The following is a 26,486-nucleotide window of genomic DNA, read 5'->3' on the forward strand; positions in this document are numbered from 1 at the left end:
TGCAAACTTTGCTCAGCTGAATAGTATCTGGAGATTGACCATGACTGATCACAATCTCATCTCGATAAATTTACATGATTTCATATTCTTTCTCTTACAGATATTTCTAGTTGCTACTCTTGGTAGTTTACTGTCATTGTCACTTCCACTGAAAACTTTGGGACCTTCTTTTCACTGTTTGATGTATCAATCAAACTGTACAATTTTCAGATCCTATTATAAATAAATCAGCGGGAGAATAACTATTTGTAGCTTAATTTGACCCCTGCAAATAGATCAATGAAGAGACATTTAGAAGATTCATGCTTATTTCGGGCTTTGTTTTGAGGGAACTATGGCAGTGAACACTCGCTTGTAGTGTCTCTGCTGGTGGTGTTGTGGGTCTTACATCTAGAAGTGCAGAAATATTAATACTGACTCCTGCTCAGTACCAATGAACACTTCCCTCCAGATTGAGAAGCAACTGCTCACCACTACTTCCTGCTTTCTCTGCATTCAAGAATTTTTATATCCAAGCTGCTGTTGTACACTTAATCCATTGGGCTTTAATTTTGCAAATAGACATATTACATGGTACATTTCAAACATATTTTGGTATTCCATTTGCACAACATTTTCTCCACTACTCTCAATAACCATCATTATTACTTCATTAAAGAACACAAACAATTTTGTCAAATCCATTTTACCTTGAATAAATCTACCATGTGCTTCATTTATGAGCTTCCACTTTACCATATGTCAATTCATTTTGATCCAGATTATTGTCCTCAAAGGTGTCCCTATCACTGATGTTAGACTGGTTGGTGTATCATTGAAGCTTTACCACTTTGCTCCCTACATAAATAGAAATGCAACCTTTGTGATGTAAGGACATCCACCGCCTCCAAAAGCACCACCATTACCTTTCTCTTCATTGCTAAGGAGAATTAGAAAATTGTGGCCAGTGCCATCAAAAATTCTACTCTTCCTCCCCTCAGTAACATAGAGTGTGTCCCACCCAAACTGGATGACTTTCTTTTTGCAGACTATCAAAATTTTAGTTTCTTCCTTCTTATTGATGTTGCAGAGTAATAAGATGTAACAATATATAAGAATCTGAAATGGTGATGCTGAAATATGATGGTGTCATAATAGTGTCAGTATCATTTGATTAGATGCAGAAAGAACTGGAAAGAAGCAGAAGCTACATTTGAGTTTTGAAATATTTAGTGTATCTGCTTCAACCATAAAGAAAGAGTTCTTAGAATTCTTAGAATTAGCTTTATTGTCTTATGTACTCCAATGAGGACAGTGAAAAGTTTACAAGTTGCCACTAAGGGAACCATCTTAGGTACAAAGGTACCTAGGCACAGATTCTTAAGTGCAAGTTTCTTGCAGAAAGTACCATGGACTCAAGAAGCAGTGCTTAGGACACTAATTCGAGTAAGTGCATGCACACAATAAAACATGAAAGCGTTCCAAAAGGTATCGAAATCAATGACTGAAGTCAACAATTAAGTGGTCATGAAGCAAAGAGAGACTTTTTACAAGACTCAACAGGATATCGGGGGGAGGCATTGCAGGTGCAGGTGAAGGCCTAGAAACAGACCTGGAGCCAAATAGCAGAACAAACACAGCCACAGTTAAAGGAGCAGCCCTAGAGCTCAGGCAAGTCATGGAGACTAATTTGTCACTCTCAGAGCTATTCCAGGCCATTGACTAACGGCCCTGGACTCAGGAATGGAGGTTTGGGAGATTTAGAAGATACGGGACAGCTACAGGCTTCAACTAAAAGAGGCTAAAATGTGGGTCAGTCCATTACCGTATGCTGTAGGAACAATCATAAATGATGTAGTTGCCATAGAGGGTGAAATAACTCTGCAAAGGCCGGTATCCTGTCACCAAGTCACCCTTTATTTACATGTGCATAGTACATGTCACTGACCCAGCTAGCATTGGGGCTGGCTCCTACACTGCAAACCTCTGACACTCTTGTTTATATCTGTCGGCCAGGACTCCCTGATTGGAGCAGATAAACAGGACCAAGCAAGGAACTCATATTCTATGAGGTCCACCTGGCTGACCTCATTCCAATCACTACAGAGGGCATTAATGAAAATTCAGAGCTATATGAAGAAGTGTCGAGGGCATTTGATATGCACTTCAGCATGAAGGCAGATTTAATACTGAAGCATGTAAAATGTAATCAGAGAAAACAGAGTCCTCAGGAAAGCGTGGATTTGTTCATTAATCTTCCCAATCCAGCAGAGAATTTCACATACAAGTGGGGTGAAGTCAGAATTAATTCACAACTTGATTGTGGTGTGAGTTTTAGATGGCCCTATCAAACCAGGGAGGATTTGATGCTAGAGAAAACACTAATCATTGTGAGACAAACTAAACTTCAGAGGCAGAATAAGGTTTTGTTCGAGGGGAAGTAAAATGGTACGTAAAATGTTAATTGTGGTGAACCATACATAGGAGGCATGTGAAATGCACAGCCAGCCAAAGTGGAGAAAAGCATTGCAAGTGTCACAACAAAGTGTTAGAGAAGTGAAGTGAAACATACAAGCAGACTCTCTGGTCAAGATGGGGAGTGCAATGCCATAACTGTTGCACAGTGTGATAGATATTTTAGAAGAATGCACCATTCCAATGCATTAAAATGAAGAAACAGGACAAATCTGTAAAATCAAAATTAGAAAAAAAAATTGTAGAAGAAATCAGTGATTTTAGGTGTGTCAAACTGAAAGTGAAAGGGGATATTAGGGAGCCTAAAATTGAAAGTGGAACTACATCTCAGTGTTATCAGAGGAATTTAATTGGCTTCAAAAGATTAAGTTGCAGCAGCCCTCAATGATGCTGCAGGAGGAAAGCTTTATTACACACTTTCCAGGTGATATTGCTTTAATAGGTTACTCTTTTGAATAGCATCTGCACCAGAAATGTTTCAAAGAACATTGTTAAACACATTGGAAGGCAATGCAGGGCTCATATGTCACATTGTTACCATACTAATATATCAAGGTACAAAAGAAGAATACGATCAAAGAGTTAGAACAGTCGTCACTCATCAAAATATTTCAGAATGTAAGTCTCACTTTGAAAGAATGGTGAGTTTGCGCAATGAAGATTAAAATTTCTCACGCACATAATCCAGTCATTGAAATCACAGTAAAACAGGGAGGTGATGGCCTGGCGGTGTTATCGCTGGACTGTTAATCCAGAGACCCAGGTAACGTTCTGGGGCCCTGGGTTCAAATCCTGACATTGCAAATGGTGGAATTTGAATTCAATAAGTATCTGGAATTAGGAATCTAATGATGACATGAATGCACTGTTGATTGTTGGAAAAACCCATCTGGTTCACTAATGTTCTTTAGGGAAGGAAACTGCCATCCTCACCTGGTCTGGCCTACATGTGACTCTTAATTGCCCTCTGGGCAATTACAGATGAGCAATAAATGCTGCCTAGCCAGCAATGCCCTCATCCCGAGAATGAATAAAACAAAAGGAAAACAAAATTTTTTACTACTAAAGAACATTATGGATCTTCAATGATTTCTTGAGATGGAAATCCAAGTCAAAATTATTTAGTCAAACTTAAAGTGGATAAGTCTTTGAGATAGCTATTATGCTAGGATGAACAATAGTTTTGTAATTATCAAGCCAGAAAAAACATTTAACAAAATCAAGTAACTCCTGATCTTATCAGAACACCGTGATCTGCATCTACCATCCATAGTAAAAGCCAACAGATCTTCAAAAAGATTGGGGGTGGGCATGGGCGGTGGAGGCGGGGGGGGGGGGGGGGGTGTGCTTAAGGTTTGGGGGCAGAACTCTTATGTGAACAAAAATGGAGAATGTACACCAACGTACCATACTTTTGGATCATTCAATTTAACAACTGTAAAAATTGAAAATGAGGCTTTAACAACAACATAGGCATGGAAAAACAATTAGATTAGGTACTGACGCTCCTAATTTAAGAGAGGAACAAACTTTAAACCATTGCTTTCTCTTCAGAATAAAAACAGTAACTAGGATACTGCCCAGGGTTCAATGTTTCAGATTGAAGTTGGTGAGGTATGACTCATCTACTGAATATATGCTGGATGAACACTAAATGACAACTGATGCATTGTCATGGATAGCAATAAGTGAAGCAGAGAAAGTAAATTCAGTCTTCATAGAAGAGGTCAAAACCTACATGTCAGAAGTGAACAGGCATAAAAAACAGCAAACAGATTGGAAATGTGAATAAATAAATTTTACCACAAGCTTAGATGTGAAATCAATAAAATGGAGAGAAAGAATAGCCATAGAAATACACAACAACTGAGACCACATTGAATTGAAACCAACCGAGAGGTAATAAGGTGAAATAGTAATGTATTGATATTATTGTGTAAGAAACCAACAGGACAATGGAACTATTTCTCAAAAGAAGAAGAGTAAGAGACTCTACAATGAAGGAAGGGAAGAGAGCAGAGCATCGCAAATCTCAGAATGAGACTAAACCTGATCAAGGTGATTGGTAAATGTACCATGAAGACTAACCCTGTGAATTATGAGACTTGGTGGTGGAGGTGGGAGCATAGGAAGAAGTTATTCATAAGGAAGTTAAAGTCTTGAAATAGGGATATCGAGTAATGAGAGATCAGCAGAATGTGTAATGATGATGATGTATAATAATTTCATGGTATCATTCTTATATACACAGAACTGCAGTCTTGAGAGACTGTATGTGTATGACTAAAGTCGTAAATAATGAGCTCTTACAGAAATACAGAAGGTCCCATGGACTCAAGAGGCAGTGCTTTGGAGACTAATTAGAGTTAGACCCATACACACAATAAAATAATTGGCATCTGATCAAATATTGCTTCTAGCTCTTGTATTGCTGTATTGGCAGAATCATCTTCTCCAGCAAAGACACATGCAAAGTTTAATTTAGCACCTTAATCATGGCTTCTGCCTTCACAAGAATGGTCCTAAATGAGCCCACCTTTCTTTTAATTGCCCCCTTGCTATTTAATTGAAATTTGTTCTCTTTTGGACAAACTGTGCTTCTGGTATTGAGAGGTGTTTTTCATCAGGAAAAGATAAAATGATGGTACAAAAGAAAACTCTCTGATTTTCCAATCAGTATTCTGCTATTGGAGAGTGGTAGCACTTACAGCAGGAAGAAACCAAAGGACATCTGACTTTATAAAGTGGAATGGTGGTTACTGGAAAATTAAACATTGAGCTCCTTTGGATATTATCAAAAAATGTGTTTTATTCACCATGGTTATTCAACATTTTCTGTTTTCATATTTGTGCAGAAATAAACAGGACCTTTTTGTTTCTATTCCCAAGGCAATTCAGATCCTATTTGCCTTGATAAATAAAGTTATGCAAATTGACACAGCTTTATCAACAGGTGCAGCAGGGGAAAAGGGAGCCAAGATCATTAACTGCAACATCACACACGGTAAACCACCAAAGATATCAAAATTTCATTAACTAAATTAACATAGATATACAATAGATTCTTTCAGAAGTGTGACATATTTGGGCACTCAACTCCAAGAAGAGCTAATTGCAATATTATGCAACATAAGCTTTCTGCTGCAATTTAGCAATGCATTCCAATGTTATTTGAACCATTCTTTCAAGAAAAAGGTAATGATTTTGTTCAGTAGGATCCACCTCCCTTCAGCGACTACAGCACACACGTTGGAAATCTCAGCCTGGAAGCATGAGGGATTTTCTGATTTTATCAGTAAGTTCTCAGGTACAATTTGCATTTTTGCGGCATGTTTAGCATAGAAAGTAATTCCAGAGATGCTTCACAGGATTATAATCAGCCAACAATCAGCGCCAAGCCAAACAAGGTGATATTAAGAAAAACTGAAAAAACTGTGGATACTGTAAATCAGAAACGAAAACAGAAATTGCTGTAAAAGCCCAGCAGCTCTGGCAACATCTGTGGAGAGAAGTCAGAGTTAACGTTTCCGAGTTAACAAGTGACCCTTCCTCAGAACAGTAATATTAAGAACAGTGTCTAACAGGTTGGATAAAGAATTGGATTTTAAGCAGAGGAGACAGCTTTGATGAGGAAGAGGCGTTTAGGATATAAAACCCAATGTACAAGATCAAGAGAGAGCTTTAACCTTAGTTGCAATAATGTGGATAAAGTGCACAAAAGGTCAGAGTAGAGGAACAATGATGTTAAGATCAATGTAGGGATGGAGATGTGGAGAGGTGAGAGCATGGAGGGGTTAAAACACAACATTAAGAAGTTTGGGTTTGAGGGATCAGGAACTAGGGTAGTTTAGACAGTATAGAAGTTAGTGCTGTGAGTGACTTAGAGAGGCTGCTATGGAGTCATAGAGGTGAACAGTACGAAAACAGACCCTTCGGTCCAACACGTTCATGCCGACCATATAACTTACATTAATCTAGTGTCATTTGCCAGCCTTTGGCCCATACCTCTGTAAACCCTTCCTATTCATATACCCTTTCAGGTGTCTTTTTAATGTTGTAGTTGTACCAGCGACCACCATTTCCTCTGGCAGCTCGTTTCACACACGCACCATCCTCTGTGTGAAAAAATTGCCCCTTAGGTCCCTTTTAAATCTTTCCCCTCTCACCTTAAACATATGTCCTCTAGTTTTGGACTCCCCTACCCTGGGGAAAAGAACTTGGGTATTCACCCTGATATAGCATAATTCATGTCCATTAATAATTATTCATGATTGTATCACTGTTCATGATGGCATGTACTATTAACTACAGACTTATGTGTACTAACCACCCTATTCAGGCTGACTCAGAACTGCAATATCGTATCAGGTTACATTCCACTTAAAGGTGCAGTCATGCATAATACGCTGTGTATACAGCTCCACTTAACAAAGCCACATAAATATCACAGGATAAAATATATTTACACTTCCATACTCAAATTAATGCTTTTCATATTAAAACCTAACCTTGAATAGGTGCGATCGCCCACCCCTTACTCTAAACCCCTTTCCAGGCAGCATGGCTCCAAGAATCATTCAAAGATACCAATTGGATTAGCTCTCTTCTTTAAAAGTAAAATGCCACTTCCTTGCAGACTTTCCTGTATTAGATTAAGCATATTATGATTTGCCAGTGACAAGATTTACCTTGCCTCAAATTTTTATTCGTCGTGTTTATAAGCAACCTTTAACCCACTGATAAAGCTAAGAGCGCTAAATCCAGACCGCGCGACTTTGAACGAATGAATGAGCGATAGTAAACAGAATTCACAGATAGATGCAGCTGTGAAACTGGATGAATAGGCGATAGTAAACAAAAGTCACAGACAGCTGTGACTGATAGAAATCAAAACTTTCATTTAACACACAGATACATTTTTACCAACATTCTAACTTTGGAAATAACAGGACTAACACCTTTTGAATAATGATCTTATTGAATGGCGGAGCAGGCTCGAAGGGCCAGACGGCCTACTCCTGCTCCTAGTTCTTATGTTCTTATGTTCTAAACCAGACAGACACTTTAATCTCATTAGAATAAACCACTAACACTTAGCAAGCGTTTAAACCATCTCTGATTTCCTGCAGGAAAGTTTTCTGTACAATAGCCATTACTTAGCTCTCAAGTGTTAGAATGTTGATGTATGTACAATCTATGTATAAAAGAGGCTATTTTTGAGCTATGATTTTGGGATTCCATTTTTGCCCCACATCGTGCTGCCTGTGAATATTCAATAAAGAGGCTATTTTCACCACTCACTGATCTCAGTTGTGTGGTACTTTGAACATGATCCCACAACTCTATCAATGCCCCTCATCATTTTATAAACCTCTATAAGGTCACCCCTCAGCTTCTGACACTCCAGGGAAAATAGCCCCCTCCTATTCAGCATCTCCATATAGTTCAAACCCTCCAACCCTGGCAACATCCTTATAAATCTCTTCTAAACACTTTCAAGTTTCACAACATCCTTCCTATAGCAGGGAGACCAGAAATGAATGGAGTATTCAGTAGTGCAGTAGTGGCTTAACCAATGTCTTGTACAGCCTCAGCATGACCTCCCAACTCCAATATTCAATGCACTGACCAAGAAAGACAAGCATACCAAATGCCTTTTTCACTATCCTGTCTACCCGGGACTTCACTTTCAAGGAACTATGAACCTGCACTGCAAGGTGTCTTTGTTCAGCAACACTCCCCAGGACCTTGCATGGCTAATTGTTTTGGGTGACATTGGGTGGAAATAGAGAAGACTGTTTTTATGGTAAATTGTGTTCCTGTTTAATTTAAAATACACGTTTAGCTTTTACTTTTGCAAAAGCCAGCTGAATAGGTTTTTTTTATTTTCCTCCCTTCAGATATGGACTATTTCTGTTTAGCCCATGGCTCACAGGTAATAGAGGTCCTCCTAGGTTTCTGACATTGTTACAATTCTGGTAGAGACCAATAAGACGTTTTTCTGGAAGAATTTATAAACTGAGATATTTACTAAAATGAAGATTTACAATTTAAAACTAAAACATTTTAATGTTTTTACTTAGACTTTTTAATTATTTTACATAAATATCAAAGAACAGTGAATACCAACTGTATCTTAAACAGTCAGTTGCATTTAGAATACTAAAGTGCAACGAACATAGGTCAAAACATTGAATATTTTCAGGAAGTGTTCAGATATAGTTCTTAGGGCCAAAGGGATTAAAGTTTATGAGAAGAAGGTCCTGAGTTAGATGATCAGCCTTGGAGCAGCCTTGAAGGGCTGAATGGCCTACTCCTGCTCCCATTTTTTGTTATACTTTAAATAAGTAAACTTCCTAACTCACCTTCCCTGTACATTCAGTTAACACACATCATTAAATTGCGAGTCAAATACTTAGCAAAAATTAGAATATTATCTACTTAGTCTACGTAGTTTTAGAAATTCATGTAAAGGTTGAAATTTTTTGGGTCTTCTGCTTATTTCTGGTGACATGTCCATTCATATCTCCTCCAGTCAATCCCACGGTTGTAAACTTCCGATTTGCACAAGCTTACTGTTTTAAGTATAGTCACCTCAGCTTTGAATTCTCCTGGTTCTAGTACTCTTAAGATCATAAGACATAGAGCAGACAAAGGCCATTCAGCCATCGAGTCTGGTCCACTATTCAGCCCATACAGTCTGCTCCACCATTCAATGAGATCATGACTGACCTGATATTCCTTAACTCCCCTTCCCACTTGTCCCCTTGATTCCCTTATTGGCTAATAATCTATCTCAGCCCTGAATAGACTTGACGACCAAGCTTCCATATTATTCCTCTGCAATAAAATCCACAGACTTACTATCCTTTGAGAGAAGAAGTTCCTCTTTATCTCTGTCTTTAATGTGTGACCCTTAATTCTGAGATTTTGCCTTCTGGTCCCAGACTCTCCCACAAGAGAAAATAACCTTTCTGCATCTACACTGTCAAGTCCCATAAGAATCTCTTATGTTTCCTTTCGGGTTGTCTCTGATTCTTCCATATTTCAATGAGTACAGGGCCAACCTGCTCAACCTCTCCTCATAAGACTGTTCCTCCATACCCAGTCTAATGAACCTTCTGTAGAGCACTTCCAATGCCAGTATATTTTTTCATAGTTAAATGGCCCCAAATGTTCACAATATTCCAGCTGTGGTCTGACTAGATCCTTGTATAGGTTTAGCAAACCCTTTTTATTTTTATATTCCAATTCTTTTGAAATAAAGGCCAACAGTCCATTTGCCTTCTATAGTACGCACTGAACTTAGATGTTAGCTTTTTCTGTTTCATGGACAAAGACTCCCAAATCCCTTTGTTCCATAGCTTTCTGCAGTCTTTCTCCATTTAAATAATATTCACCCTTCTATTCTTCCTGTCAAAATGCATAATCTCACATTGTCCTACACTTTATTCCATCTGCTAGAATTTTGTCCATGTATTTAAACTGTTTTTGTCTCTTTGTTAGCCCTTTTTGTCATCCTTACTGCTTGTATTCCCCTTTTATGTATGTTATCCACAAACGTAGATACAGTACATTCACTTCTATCATCCAATTCATTTGTATACATTGTAAATATTGTGGCCCAAGCACTGATCCCAGTGCCACGCCACTAGTTACAGGTTGTCAACCTGAAAATGTCCCGTTATCCCAATGGTATGTCTTCTATTTGTGAAACAAACTCTATCCCATGCTAATATATTCTATCCTAAACCATGGGCTCTAATCTTATTAGTAGTCTAATGTATGGTATCTTATTAAATGACTTCTAAAAATCCAAATATGTTAAATTCAGTGCTTTCCCTATATCTACCCTAGTTGTCAACTCCTCACAGAATGCTGGTAAATTTGTCAGGCATGATTTCTCATTCGTGAAGCCATGCTGACTCTGTTTAATCAGATTGTGTATTTCTGAATGTTTTGTTAAGACATCCTGTACAGTGGACTCTCACATTTTCCCAATAGCAGACATTAAGCTAACTGTTCACTAACTGCCATTCTTTTCTTGCCTCCTCTTTCTAAATAAAGGTACTACATTGGCAGTTTTCCAATCAAAGAGTCAGAGAGTAATAGAATTATACAGCACGGAAACACACCCCTTGGTTCAACTTGTCCATGCTGACCAGATATCCTAAATTAATTTAGTCCCATATGCCAGTATTTGGTCCATATCCCACTAAACCCTTCCTATTCATACACCCATCCAGATGCTTTTTAAAAGTTGTTATTGTACCAGCCTCCATACTTCCTCTGACAGGTCTTTCCATGCATGTACCACCCTCTGTGTGAAAAAGTTGCCCCTCAGGTCCTTTTTAAATCTTTCCCTTCTCACCTTAAACCTATGCCCTCTAATTTTGGGCCCCCCTACCCTAGGAAAATGACCTTGGCTATTCATTCTATCCATGTCCTTCATGACTTTATAAACCTTTAAAAGGTCAGCCCTCAGCCTCTGACACTCAAGGGAAAATAGCCCCAGCCTATTCAGCCTCTCCCTATAGCTCACACTCTCCAATCCTAGCAATAACCTTGTAAATCCTTTCTGAACCCTTTCAGGTTTCACAACATCTTTCCTAAAGCAGGGAGAACAGAATTGAACACAGTATTCTAAAAGTGGCCTCACCAATGTCCTATACAGCACGACATGACCTCCCAACTTCGAAACTCAATGCACTGACGAATGAAGGCAAGCATACCAAGTGCCTCCTTCACTACCCTGTCTGCCTGTGACTCTACTTTCAAGGCACTGTGCACCTGAACCCCTAAGTCCCTTTACTTAGCAACATTCCTGAGGATCTTACCATTAAGTGTGTAAGTCCTGCCCTGATTTGCCTTTCCAAAATGCAACACCTCACATTTATCTGAAACTTCATCTGCCAGTCCTCGTCCCATTGGTGCATCTGATCAGGGTCCTATTGTACTCTGCGATTTGTACTTCTTCACTGTCCACCACACCCCTAATTTTGATGTCATCTGCAAACGTACTAACCATACCACCTACATCCAAATCATTTATATAAATGATGAAAAGCACCGATGTAGCACCAATCATGTGGCACATCGCTGGTCACAGGCCTCCAGTCTGAAAAACAAATCTGTACCACCACTCTCTGTCTCCTACCTTCAAGCCAATTTTGTATCCAATTGGCTAGCTCTTCTTGGATTCCATGTGCCCTAAGCTTGCGAACCACTCTACCATGCAGAGCCTTGTCAATGCTTTGCTGAGGTCCATGCAGACAACGTCTACCACTCTGCCTTCATCAATCTTCTGCCTCACCTCCTGTGATGCAGACTCCGAGATAGGCTCAGTGAAATTAACAAAAGAGTGGCAATCGGGTTGCCTTTCTCCCTGTGCACTCTCTGTGCGTATGTGTGCATGTGCGCATGTTATGTAACTCAATCTCGGTTTTAGGATTCTCACTTACTTACTCTCACCCACACTCACTCACTCCCCTAACCTCCTACAGAGATGGTAAAACTTCATCAGTAATTAGTCCCCATTGTGAGCCCTTGAAAAAGCTCTGATGAAGTGGGTCCTTCCTGTTGCTGAGCCCATGCTGAGCTGTGTGCCATTAAGAGAATATATTAAGTGGAGTGTTCAGGTTGAAAAGGGCAGAGCTGGTGTTGCATCAGCAATATACAGTGAGTGTATACACTGCATGATGCTGGTGCATGTTCCTTAAACCCACGCGAAGCAACTCAATAAGATGTCAGAATTACTTTCATGATAAATATTAAGTTGCTTTATGGGGATACTACAGCATTAACATCCTCAAGAGTTAAAAAAGGACTGCAAAGGTATAACACTCTTACCGGTTTCATCAAAATCATTAAAGTGGTTCGGGCAGTTCTGCATGCTGAGTGTTCCAGCTGGTGTATCATCCCAGCATAGCCAACCATCCCAGGTTCGGTTACAGTATAGACCTGCCAAATCAGAATGCATTGCTGAATATCTGATACTATTTCTAATAATAACAATTTGCATTTACATAGTCCCTTTAATGATGGAAAATATCTCAAAGATCATTATGAAACAACATTTGACACCAAACAGCAAAAGAAATTTTACAGCAGATGAGAAAAGAGAATTCTTAGGCTTATGACCTGGTCAGCTGAAAGTATCAACCTGAATGAGGAAACAGTTAAAATTAGTGGTTGTCAAAAGACTAAAATTAGAAAATTGTAAACACCATGGAGGGTTGGAGCAGTTATATAATTGGGGTGAAGCAATGCCATGGAGAGATTTGAAAACAAGGATGGGAATTTTAAAATTGATGCATTGCCTGAGTAGGAGCCAAATGGTGTTCAGTGAGAATAGTGTTGACAGGTGAAAGGGACTTAGTGCGTGTAAAGACATAAATAACAGATTTGAATGACATCAAATTTTCACATCTACCACTAACAACTACAGAGGATTCCCAATTTACGGATGTCCAGCTTATTGAACACTCGTACTTGCAAAAGCCATCCCATACAGGGTGTAACTTTAAATATCCAACATACAAACATGTCAAGTACTTATGAATAGCTGTTTCATATTGTCCTGAGATAACAAAGTGTAGAGCTGGATGAACACAGCAGGCCAAGCAGCATCAGAGGAGCAGGAAAGCTGACATTTCGGGTCTGGACCCTTCTTCAGAAATGGGGGAGCGGAAGGGGATTCTGAAATAAGTAGGGAGAGAGGGGGAGGTGGACGGAAGATGGATAAAGGAGCAGATAGGTGCAGAGGAGACAAACAGGTCAAAAAGGCGGAGATGGAGCCAGTAAAGGTGAGTGTAGGTTGGGAGTTCGGTTGGGGGTTGGTCAGTCAAGGGAAGACGGACAGGTCAAGGAGGCGGGGATGAGGATGGTAGGTAGGAGGTGGGGGTGGGGGTTGAGGTGGGAGGAGTGGATAGGTGGGGGAAAGGACGGACAGGTTAGGGAGGCGGGGACGAGCTGGGCTGGTTTTGGGATGCGGTAGGGGGAGGGGAGATTTTGAAGCTTGTGAAGTCCACATTGATATCATTGGGCTGCAGAGTTCCCAAGCAAAATATGAGATGCTGTTCCTGAAACCTTTGTGTGGCATCGTTGTGGCAATGCAGGAGGCCCAGGATGGATATGTTGTCTAAGGAGTGGGAGGGGGAGTTGAAGTGGTTTGCGACTGGGATGTGCAGCCGTTTGTCGCGAGCCGAGCGTAGATGTCCCACAAAGCGGTCTCCAAGCCTCCGCTTGGTTTCCAAACCCCTGACCGCATCCCAAAACCAGCCCAGCTCATCTCCGCCTCCCTCACCTGTCCGTCCTTTCCCCCACCTGTCCACTCCTCCCACCTCAACCCCCACCCCCACCTCCTACCTACCAGCCTCATTCCCGCCTCCTTGACCTGTTCATCTTCCCTTGACTGACCAACCCCCACCCTAACTCCCCACCTACATTTACCTTTACTGGCTCCATCCCCGCCCTCTTGACCTGTCTGTCTCCTCTCCACCTATCTGCTCCTTTATCCATCTTCCATCCGCCTCCCCCTCTCTCTCTATTTATTTCAGAATCTCCTTCTTCTCTCCCATTTCTGAAGAAGGGTCCAGACCCGAAACATCAGCTTTCCCGCTCCTCTGATGCTGCTTGGCCTGCTGTGTTCATCCAGCTCTACATCTTGTTATCTCAGATTCTCCAACATCGGCAGCTCCTACTATCTCTGAGTCATATTGTCCTGCATTGTGTTGGAGTGTGCGTGCAAATTCACTTGCAAGCAGACTCAGGAATGGAACCCATTTACCACCCAAGTGCCGCCTATATTTTCATCTGTTTTGCTCCTATACTACTATTATCAACCCCTCTGCTGTTTGCTCTAGACAACTTTATCATCTGTACCACTTGCCTATCCTTCCCCCTTTGTTAACAGCATGACAACTTGCAGTTTTCCAGGCCCCTTCAGTTCTGAAAAACATTCATATTGGACATGAAATGTTAACCGACAACAGATTTCCCTCACCACAGATGCTTCTAGATCGGCTGAATTTTTGTCACACTTTCTGTTTTTATTTGTGTCATTTGCAACTTTTACTTGTTTTTCCTTCTGGGACGGTAAACTAGAAGTTGCCAGAGTTCATGTGAAAATAAAACTTTTTTTTGGTCAATGTTCCCAAGGAGCAGCACTTAATTGAGAAACACGAGAGAACCAAGACACAGTCCTATGGAACACCAGAGGGAACAATGCAAGATCAGAAAGGGAAGCCATTGTAACTAGTTTTCGGGTCACAACTAGATAGAGATCAAAAGACCAAAATTAGAGCAGTGTAGCTATTTCAGAGCTGGAATTGTAAGGCTGGAGGCAGAGATACAGAGATTTAATGCAATGGAACATTTTGTAAACAAGTTGGTTATTTTAAATTTGTGTCATTACTTCTTCAAGAGCCAGTGTTGGTCAGTAAGAGGGCTGATAGGTGAAAGGAATTAGCACATGTAAGGAAACAAATAACAGGGATTTGGGATTATCTCAAGATTATGGAAGGTTTAAATGTGAGAGACTGACCAGGAGAATGATGGAATGATCAGGATGACAATTAACGATGAGATTAATAAGGTTTCAGCTGCAGATTATCTGGAACAGGATGGGGTCACTCAATGTAATGGAAATCAAAATAGATGGTCTTCGTCATGACATGGTTATGTGGTCAGATGGTAATCTCAGAGGCAAATATGACACAAAGGTTACAAACAGTTTGATTCAGATTTTAACAATTGCCAAGGAATGGATGGAGTTGTTGACTAGAAAACAGAATATATAGCATGGACCAAAGACAATGGCTTCGGTCTTTCTAACTATTTTGATGAAATTTCTGCTCATTTTTACTGGATGTCAGACATGAAGTATGATGAGTTAGAGAGAGTGGAGAACTTGCAAAAATCCTGTTACATGGAAAACCTAGAAGTCACCATTGTCCAAATGAAAACTAAATCTATGTTTTAGACATTGTCACCAAGGAGCAGCATATATTGAAATATAGGAGGGATAAAGACTAGATCCCTGTAAGACATCAGAAGGATCAATGCTGGATCAGGAAGAGAAGCTGTTGTAAGTGGTTCTTAGGTTACAATTTAATAGATAAGAATGGAGCCAGGTGAGAGCAGTCTCATCCTATTGTGGAGAAAATGGAGACGCTTTAGAGGACGATGTTAAAATCAACTGTGTCAAAGGTTGCAGAAAGGTTTAGGCAGGATGGTTTACCTTTGGTACAATCACATTGGATGTCATTTGTGACTTTGATAAGAATTGATTCAGTATTGTGATGTCGGTGGAATCCTGATTAGAGGGTTCTTTGAAAGATGGAGACAGGTTTAAGAGATGATAACATGTCTAAAGAAGTTGGAGAGGACATGGTGCTTTGAGGTGGGAATACCACAGTGTGGAGCTGGAGGAACACAGCAGGCCAGGCAGCATCTTCATTTCTGAAGAAGGGTCCTGACCTGAAACGTCAGCTTTCCTGCTCCCCTGATGCTGCCTGACCTGCTGTGGTCCTCCAGCTCCACACCGTGTTATCTCTGACTCCAGCATCGGCAGTTCTTACTATCTTTGAGCTTTGAGATGGGATGTGCATGGTCCATGGGATCATAAGTCTTTTATTTTGAGCAGGGTGGGATGATAATGACAGTGCTATAGGAGTGATTGGATGTACTTGAGGAAACAAAGCCATTGACAATATTGTCTAAAATGGAAAGGAAATTGCAATTTAAGCAAACATGTTAGCGTGGTATTACTAACTATTGTCTCTTACCTGGTTTATCATATAAAGGGTCCCTGACCATTTTTTCATAACATTTAAACTGTGCATCCATTATCTTTTGCCTTATTAGGTCTTGTGCAGTCTCAATTAATGATGGTTCAGTTGTACTTTCTTCATAATTTTCAGTGGATGCAAAGCTTGTCATCTTTCTCTGTGAGGTGAAAAGAGGAGGGATCATGTTACAGTTTATCTGCTAAATATTCACTGCTTGTTACTTCTTCAAATTAATCACTGAATTAAATCTCATTAAGAACTTTGAAAATTGCTGGTATTTTTTATCCAATTCAACCACAATGACACAATAACGTCACAGCCATAATACTCTGTGACAGTATGGAATGCATTTCTAGATAGCAGTATTGAATCATGTATTGGAGTTGTTACTGCCTTCTTCTCTTTGTCAAGCTATTCACTTTAAACAAATAACCATACTTTCAAAAAAATGTAGAAATGTATTCCAAGTATGTTAGGAGTTAACATGGGAAAAGTAATTTGAAGTTTATGGTAATGTACTGCTACAAAAAAGATAATATCTGTTGGGAAGCCTCCTAAAATTTTGGAAATTGTAATAAATTTAATAAATAATAAACAGCTTTAAATATACTTGTTGGCATTTAAGACGTATGTAATTGGATACAGCAAACTATAAAATGCTTAATTTACACATTGTTTTACAGATGCCAAAATTGGGACTTCAAACATTGTCAGGCCTTTGGTTTGAAGATTGTTGTCCTTAATTTTGTCAATGACTCTGTGTGGTCGGTAAAGTCTTGCTGTATTGGAGTACCTGTTATCTATTGGATGTCTTTGCTGGAGATGTTGTTCCTGCTAAACCAGATTATCAGTCCATTATTTTATCTACAGGGTCATTAATCATCTGAATTTGATTTACAGAAGAGCTTTTCCCAGCTGAAACAGGCAGTTGACCCAAAACATTAGCCAGTCGATCTAAATCTCATGAATTAGCTCATGCAAGACAGCTGCTCTGTAGAAACAGGCATTTTCTTTATCATAATTTCTTGAATTTCTGAGCCAGCCAATTTCTGCTTGACAACATGTTGGATTTCTTTGCCAGGTAGATTCTTCTTGACTATGCCCTGAATCGGTGGATATTGGTCACCTCTTCTCAATGTTGGCTCTCAAGGACTCACATGTAGCCCATCTTCAATTTGTATATCCAGACCGTAACTCTCAATGTGAAAATACATGTGTGTTGAAGTCTGTAAGCTCTATGCTTTGACTTGTTCATTAGGTTGAAAATCTTCAGTCTCCCTTTGTAATTGCCTCACTGGCGAATCCAACATGTTCACATGCTCAGTCATGTTACCTGAGGACTACTGCAAGTTAACTCTGTCATTAGTGATGATGTCATTAGTTCTTTCTTAGAAGGTGAATAATTTAAATATTCTGCTTAAACTTGTGTTGTTTCATCACCTGACATCTAATTTGAATCTGCTCTTATCATTTCCTCACCAGACTGTTGCTGTGCAAACTATTTTGATTAAGGGTATTTCAGTGAGCTTAAGTGGTTTGTATTAGTATTTAAAATCTGTTAAGCTCTAAACAACACAATGAATAAGCTTATGCAGCCTTTTGGGGGAGGAAATTCAAAAAATTCACAACTTTCTGCATTAAAAAAAATCATAATCTCAGTTCTAAATTACTTCCTTTTATTTTGTAATTGTGTCCCTTGGTTTGACACTCCCAAAAAGGGGAAACATCTAGCCTACATACCCAAACTCTCCCCTTAAGTATTTTGTAGGTTTAAATGAGATCTTCTCTCATACTTCAAAACTCTCGAGAGAATAGGCCCAGTTTTCCCAATCTGGCTACCTAGAACAGTCTCACCAGCCTGGAACAAGTCTAGTGAACCTTTAAAAATGGCAAAATTCTGTGTATGTTGGAAATCTGAAACAAACACAGAATGCCGGAGATAATAGTGTCAAGCTGGAGTAAGACTGCAGGCCAGGCAGCATCAGAGGAGCAGGAAAGTTGACGTTTCAGGTCGGGACCCTCAGAAAAATTTTTTCTGAAGAAGGGTCCCGACCCGAAACGCCAACTTTCCTAGTCCTCTGATGCTGCCTGGCCTGCTGTGTTCCTCCAGCTCCACACTGTGTTATCTCTTAAAGAGTATATATCGCTTTTGTAATGCCATACTTTTTAATGAATTACTCCAATCCATCTCAGATAATTTCCTTTCATACTGTCACAATTTGCTCTGTTCAAATTTTTAATGCTTTCACTTCAGACTAAATTAGCTATCATGTTGAGGTCACTAAGCCTTAAAAATTATTTTACAACAAGATTGTTAATTGGCACTTTTTATACATCATACTAGATCTAAAATAACCTGCTGTTTGGTGAGGTTTAGAAAACTATTGCTTAACTCACTCCAGAAACTGTCAGAAATCCTCCACAGCATAAGCATTCATTAGGTTTATCCAGTCTATGTGCAGACTGAAGAAACCTATGTTTGCTGAATTACCCATTAGTTCCCTTGTAATGATTTCCTGATTAATGTCATGATACTAATATCCCAGAGTTAGAAATCCAATTGATTTAGGAAACAAAGAAGTGAAAGAAAATTATATCAGTAAGAAAACTGAAGTGTTGGGGAATTAATGGGGCTGAATATTGATAAGTCCCCATAATCTGATATTCTACAATCCAGAATGTTGGAAGGAATAGTTACACAGGTGGTGGATCCATTAGTGATCGTCACTCCGTGTAGTGGCTTATAAACAACTCATACCAATATTTGTTGCCCTTACTGTTTCTTAACTTCACACAAACAGATTCCACAATTTGCTCATCTGATTTGAGATCCTCCCTTACTGATGTAGTGATCCCATCTCTTCTATTAGCACAACTCCACTTCCTTTTCCTTTATACCTGTCTTTCCAAAACATCAAATATCACTGAATCTTCAGTTCCTAGTCTTCATCATTCTGCAACCATGTTCCATAATGCCAATTAGATCATATCTATTTATCTTGGCTTGTCAAGATTCTGACCTCAAGTCTGCATGACATATTAACGGGGGGTGCTTATGGACCTTCTCACTGTCAATCATTTCAAAGCCTGTCAGATCCATAAACAAACATCTCCGCCAAACTTTTTTTTATTAATGTTAAACACTAGTGTATTTAATTTCATTTACCATGACCCTGTACGTCCTCAAGCGTCTGACTTTACAAATGTATGCAATCTGGAAGTTTCATTATTGCTCCGGAATGTGATCTTATCGGACTTGGAAGACCGATAGTTTGCTGCATGGAAATTCATTGTCTTTGATTCTTTTTCTGACAGTTTGAGGTCTGTAAGTCACTTTATACTGAGAATATATGATCTCTTGGATTTACTTCTTGGAGGACCCTGCTGAAATAGGCAATATCCTTTTTGCAGTATCTTGAATCAATCGATATTGGTCATCCCTCATCAATGATGGCTTCCGTGGAATTGTATGGACCACATCTTCAATCTATGGCAGCAGAATTTTATTCTCAATCCACTTGTAAATTTGGAATGAAACATATAAAGCTTTTACCAACATGGTGGTTGATTTGGACTCGCATTCACACTCAGCAGTTGCAATATTGGTAAAACCTACATGTTTACTTCCTCAGTACTGCAATATGAGGATTGCTTCTGGCTTGTTAAGATTTCTGTCTCAATGGTCAAGGATTCTTTTTTCTTTCTTTATTTAATTAACAGGATGAGGGTGTCACTGGCTAGGCAGCATTTATTGCCCTTTCATAATTGCCCACAGGGCAGTTGAGAGTCAACCACATTGCTGTGGGTCTGGAATCACATGTAGGCCACAGCAGGTAAGGATGGTAGTTTCATTCCCTAAAAGACATTAGTGAACCAGATGGGGTTTTTCCGACAATCGACAATGGATTCATGGACATCATTAGATTCTTAATTCTAGATATTTTATAGAATTCAAATTCCACCATCTGCCATGGCGGGATTCTAGCGAGAATACCACCAAGCCATTGCCTTCTTCGTTGAAAGATAATACAATTAAATATTCTGCTTGAACCTGTCTCTTCTGAGTAATATCAGCATCTAACAGCATACTTGAACTTGAAATTTGTATATCAAGCCATATTGCACTTCAAGTTATGTCAGTTAAAAGTTCATTAATTGTCACAAGTGGGTTATGCTGTTTATTTCACACTATTTCATTCATTATTTTTTCTCACAAACTTTACCAGTTCTTGCAATCTGAGTGCTCTTCGTTATTGATATCAGTGGAGAACATTTGTGCCAATCCAGTTTGTGCACAGGTTCCTGTCTTATTTGCATAAGAAATTTGCTTCATACTGTCACTGTAATTAATTTAAATTGATTCTATTTTTTATTTGGATTCCACCATGATTCCAGCAAGGCTTATGAAATCTTTTACCAGGTATCCTTTGATCAGATGTGGCCAGCTCTTTCTCGACCTTCATGGCCATTCCTTAACTTTAATTTAAGTCCTTCTATCGTGTGAAGACAATTGAAATCAACCTTTGACTCCAAATCAAGAGTGAGGATCCTTGATTGTGGATTGTGAATTATCTTCAGGTTTTCTACTATTTGGAGTTGCTAACATTGAAGCGTTGCTTGCAGCATAGTTTTAACCTTAAGTGCCATGCCCCTGAAGCATGTAGATGCACCGTTGCATTTGTAGATAGTATTTTGCTAGACCCAGTCACTATCCTACAAAATGTTATTACTTGCCTTGGGTCTAACTCGAGATCCGTAAAACGACCACTGCTATAAATACCAGCTTGTCAAATTGTACGTTTTGATTACTTACTTCCCTTCAGAACACTTTAGTACCTTTTTGTGTTGTAGAATGTTATACCTCATCAACCATTTTGTGTGGATAGCAATTTAATTCCTTGCTTTTCAAAAACTGTGTCTCATATCTGCACTTTTTCTAAAACTGACATACTGTGTGACAGGTAAAGCATTCGTATTTAATAGTTTGGCATTGCGTATGCCTGTGAGGTTTCCTCGTTCTATAGCACTAATAAGAATTTTTAATATCCGGTGCCTGTCATACTCACTAAAATGGTTTCTTACATGAGTCTGTTTTTTATTTTGTATCTTAATATGTAAATTGACTGTCCTGCAGCTAGCCACTTGTAAGCCTTCACCAACCAGGCTTAATTAGGGTTGGAGACATGATCAGCACAATGTACCTACCATCAACTCCAAACAAGTCAATTCTGAACTTCCCTCAGTGGAGGTGGAGGGTTGGGGTTTGGGGAGTGGGCAGTATTCTTAAGTTCTATCCATGGAGTGACTGAATTAAGGGTGAGTGAAACCTACCTTTATTTTGTAATCTATGAATTTATTACACAACGTATAGTTGGACCAAGTATGATTGGTTTCTGGATGCTTAAACCAGTTCCCGGTTTCATCACAGTATTTTGTAGCTTTTTCTGGAAAGAAGATAAAGGTTATCTTTCAGTAATTGCTCAATTTTACAAATAAACAGAAGCCTAAACCATGCAGTCTACTCACAATAATCCAAAATTGTTTTTATGTAAGCAAAATAAAATTATCCAATTATTTGACTTTAGCAATGTAAATATCACAAGAAGTTGGGAATTTGAAGCTAAAATTTGAATGACTAGAAAAATTAATGACACAACTTTAATGTGATGTTACAATTCACTGGGGTGATACACTGGAAATTAAGTCCATCTACTCCTGGAACTGTTATAAAAGTTAGAAATTTTATAAAGTACACAAGGTTCTCTAATTTACTTGACTTTCAGCCCCAGGATGATAGGAAGCACAGATCAGGTTTCTGTGCTGAAGAAGTATCACTACTTATGGAAAAAAAAATTAGAATCTAGCTGTAGATAAACTGTTACGACATTAATGAAAACTCTAAGGCCCTGATAGATACCCCCTTACTTACACACACACACACACACACACACAAACATACAAGGTTAATAGGTTATGGACAGGGGGGAAAGACTGGAAAGTAGTCTTTGTTTCCAAAGTACTTCAGTTGAGGTAATCTTCATGATTATTCTGCTGACCAACACATTGCATCAATCGTCTTTCTCTGGTTTCTTCCATCAGTTGGTGAGAGACACAAGGTGGCTGGTTCTTTTATGTGAAGTCTCTGACTCATCAGTTAAAAGTCACAGCTTACATCAACTGTTTTAGGAAAGATAAACTGGTTTTCTTCAGTTTACATTGAGTTTTAACTGCAGAGAACAGAGAACTGGGGAAGTACTGATCACTTCTCTCTTTCTTTGTAACCTATTCCCAGCTCCAAGCAGTTCAAATACACACTTGTAGGCAGGCGAAAAGATCTCTGTTATTGATAACTGGTCACTAGTCCATAGACCAATCACCTTCCTTTTCCCAGCAAATGCTGCAACTGAGCACCCCTTGGTTCCAAATCATGTGTAACTCAAAAGTCGCTTACCGCTCATTCAAACAGTTGTTCACACAATTGCAGAAATGATGTCAGATCATTTGTGGTCAAAACTTATCTCCACCCTTTCAGACACTGATTTTTAAAACAGTTCTTTTTCATTCCATCCCGGTTTTTAATAATACAAAATAAAAGGCACAGTCCTGACACTGAAATCATCCTCATCTATCTATCCTAAGAGTTTCTACTCTTTCTCTTACTGATATTTCTACTTGCCACTATTGTCTTTTTACTGACATTGCAACTTCCACTGAAAACTTTGAGCTTTTCTTTCCACTGTTTATTAGTATGAATAAAATTGCACAATTTTCAGAACCTATTATAATAAATGAATAGAAGAATACCTATCTACATTTAATTTTAGCCCTGTGAACAGACCAATAAACAGACTTTATGAAGATTTATGCTTACTTCAGGCTTTCCTTAGAAGCAACAATAGCAGTGAACACTTGTAGTGGCTCTGTTGGTGCTGTTTTGAGTCTTATATCAGGAAGAGCAGAAATGTTAATAGTGAGCCCTGCACATCACCACTGAACACTTAGAGATAGTAAGAACTGCCAATGTTGGAGTCTGAGATAACACAGCATGGAGCTGGAGGAACACCGCAGGCCAGGCAGTATTAGAGGTTTCTGAAGAAGAGTCCCGACCTGAAACGTCAGCTTTCCTGCTCCTCTGATGCTGCCTGGCCTGCTGTGTTCCTCCAGCTCCACACTGTGTTACCACTGATTACTTCCTTCCAGATTGAGAAGCAACTGTTCACCACTAAAAGGTAAACTTTCTATTGGCTGCTCTCCCATTAGACAGAGATGACTGGTGGTAGTTGAACATGAGGATCACCATGCCTCAGGTGAGGGGACAAGTTGAGAAGCAGGGTCTTTCTTGGTGGCAACATATTAGCTCAGTGGTCAGCACTGCTACCTCACAGTGCCAGGGTCTCTGGTTTGATTCCAGCCTCGGGTGACTATCTGTGTAGAATTTGTACATTTTCCCTGTGTCTGTGTGGGTTCCTCTGGGTACTCCAGTTTCCTCCCACAGTCCAGAGATGTGCAGGTTAGGTGGGTTGGCCATGCTAAATTGCCCATAGTGTCCAGGGATGTCTAGGCTAGGTGGGTTAGCCATGGGAACTGCAGGGTTACAGGGATGGGGTGGGTCTGCAAGGGATGTTCTTCAGATGGTCGGTGTGGATTTGGTGGGCCAAATGTCCTGCTTCCACGCTGTAGCAATTCCATTCTAACCACAGCCAGTGTGGGTTTCTCTGCCTTCACCATTTTATATCCAAACTGCTCCTGTATCTTTAATGCATTGGGCTTTAATTTTGTTAATGGACACATGACATATTACATTTTAAAACACATTTTGGCAACCACTTTGCATAACATTATCCCCACCACCCTCAGCGATAATCTTTGTTCCTTCATCAAAGAACTCACTCAATTTTGTTAAATTCAATTTACTTTGAACAAATCTATGGTGACCTTTGTTTATGAGCTTCCACCTTACCAAATGTCAATTAATTTTGTCCCAGATTATTGTTCTTAAATGTTTCCCTATCACTGACTAGTGTCAAATTGAAGTTTGAACACTTTGCATATTTCTAAGAAGAAATCCAACCTTTGCAATGTAAAGGCCCTACCACATCCTAAAACATTGCCTTATTTCCTCTCAATATCTAATGCGGAATACAAAACTGTGGCTAATAACATCAAAATTTCTTTCTTCAGTAGCTAGGATGCCAGCCATATTGGATGACTTCTCAGTTTGGGGATTACCAGGATTTTAAGTGCTTCTTTCTTTTCATAATGCTCCTAGTAATTGTTGATTCTACTTCCTTTATTACTGCATTAGCAAAATCACTTTCTCCATGCAAATGTTAATTTAACACCTTAGTCATGGCTTCTGCCTTCACAAGAATGGTGCTAATTGAGTCCACCCTACATTATTTTTCCATTTATACTACATTCTGTCCTATTGATATTGACAGGTAGATTCACCAGAACAAAACAAAAATCATAGAGAAAAGTAAACTGTCTAACTCACAGCTAGTAATTTGCTATTGGAGAATGACAATATTTACAGTGTGAATATTTCAAAGAATATCTGATTTTATAAAGTGGATGCTGGACGATAGGACATTGTATTCCTTTGGCTATTGTGCAGTACAGGGTTAATTATTCCTTTATTCTGTGTATAACTGCAGGGCATGTGATATCAGATCACAAGGATTTGGAACCTGCATCTGTAAGGTTCCAGATCTCATGCCCTCTGTGACTGTGCTGTGAAAATAGCTATGTGTAATAAAGCTGTAAACATTCATTCAGCTGAACATGAACAGCAACTTACTACAAAAACGGCTTTTGTTTATTTCAGATTTTAATGTTTTCCACATCAGGAATTAAATTTCTGTATTTCAAAGGCATTTCAAACCTATTTGCCTTGATAAAACAAAAGTAATAGAAACAACTCTGCAGCAATAGAAAAGAGAGCCAAGAGCAATAACTGGAACATCAGACACTGTAAACCAGAGATACTTCATTAACTGAACTAATATATATACATATAATAGTATCTTACAGTAATATGGATTAATTGTGTTCTCAGCCGATAAGTCCACAAACAGCTAGTTGGGACATTATGCAATACCTGCTTTCTGCTGTTACTTAGCTCGTGAGTCAATACACTCTAATGCTATTTGAGGCATTCATTCATTTAAAGGTTAGTGATTCCAATAACTGGGATTCAGTCACTCTCCAGTAGCAAATTACTCGTTGTGAGTTACGACAGTTTACTTTTGTCGATTTTTTTTTGTTCTGGTGAATCTACCTGTCAATACTAAGAAAAATGTTAGTCTAAAAGAGGACAGAATATAGTATAAATAAAAAAATGTAAGGTGGGCTCAGTTAGCACCAGGTTTCTGTAATCACTGCAATTATATATCCTGGAAATCTCACACTGGAAGTATGAAGGATTGTTCTGGTTTCATTGGCAAATCCTCAGGAACAACTTGTATTTTTTGTAGCATGTTTGACATGATTTAAAAGAAATAAATAGAAATCATGAGGCAAAGAAGTTTTGGAATGAAACTCCAAAGTGTGGGACCTCGACAGCTGTAGACATAGCCACCAATGATAGGTTCAATAAAAATAGAATAAATAATATATTGAGTCACAAAGATTTCCACATCAGTTATGGATTTCCAGATGAATGCAGAAAGGAGAAAGTCAAGAAGTCACTTGTAGAAGTGGTGTACAGGTCGCCTGACTTTAAATGGTCAAGTGAAGCACAAAGGAAGATATAATGAGAGCCTGTCAGAAAGGCATGACACTAATCATGGGAATATTTAATCTACATACAGACTGGAAAAGCCAAATGGGCAAGATGAAGAGTTTATTTGGAATAGTTTCTTAGAACAGCACATTCAGGGGCAGAGGGCAAGTTACACTAGACCTGGTACAGGTAGTTCTCCTTTAATGTGAAAGTTGTGTTCTTGTGTGACCTCGCACTATAGAAGATCATGCTATAGAAAATCACGCTACAGAAAATCACATTATAGGGAAATTGTTGTGGAAAATCATCAAACCTGTACAGCAAAAAGTTCCCATTACCCAAACAGCGTCCACTATTTATCAATCGCATTACAGCCAATTTGCATTAACGAAACACACATTATAGCAGAACTAGCAGCATCATAGGAGCAGAAAGGCTGACGTTTCGGGCCTAGACCCTTCATCAGAAAAGGGGGAGGGGAAGGGGGTTCTGAAATAAATAGGGAGAGAGTGGAAGGC

The 26,486-nt window shown here is 39.2% G+C and overlaps 1 protein-coding gene across 1 annotated transcript in view; it reads right to left on the bottom strand.

Annotated features, from left to right (window-relative positions):
* Positions 1-23,501, bottom strand: part of calcr (calcitonin receptor) — a 117,271-nt gene extending 93,770 nt beyond the window's left edge. Inside the window, exons 1-4 of the mRNA XM_048608339.1 lie at positions 23,435-23,501; positions 21,576-21,688; positions 16,242-16,401; positions 12,304-12,414 (exon numbers count right to left, since the gene is read on the bottom strand). Coding sequence (XP_048464296.1) covers positions 12,304-12,414; positions 16,242-16,401; positions 21,576-21,688; positions 23,435-23,501 — 451 coding nt within the window. The remainder of the gene's footprint in view (positions 1-12,303; positions 12,415-16,241; positions 16,402-21,575; positions 21,689-23,434) is intronic.
* Between the last annotated feature and the right edge of the window lie 2,985 nt (positions 23,502-26,486).

This window comes from Rhincodon typus, chromosome 2 (genome assembly GCF_021869965.1).
Source record: "Rhincodon typus isolate 14 chromosome 2, sRhiTyp1.1, whole genome shotgun sequence".
NCBI lineage: Eukaryota > Metazoa > Chordata > Chondrichthyes > Orectolobiformes > Rhincodontidae > Rhincodon > Rhincodon typus.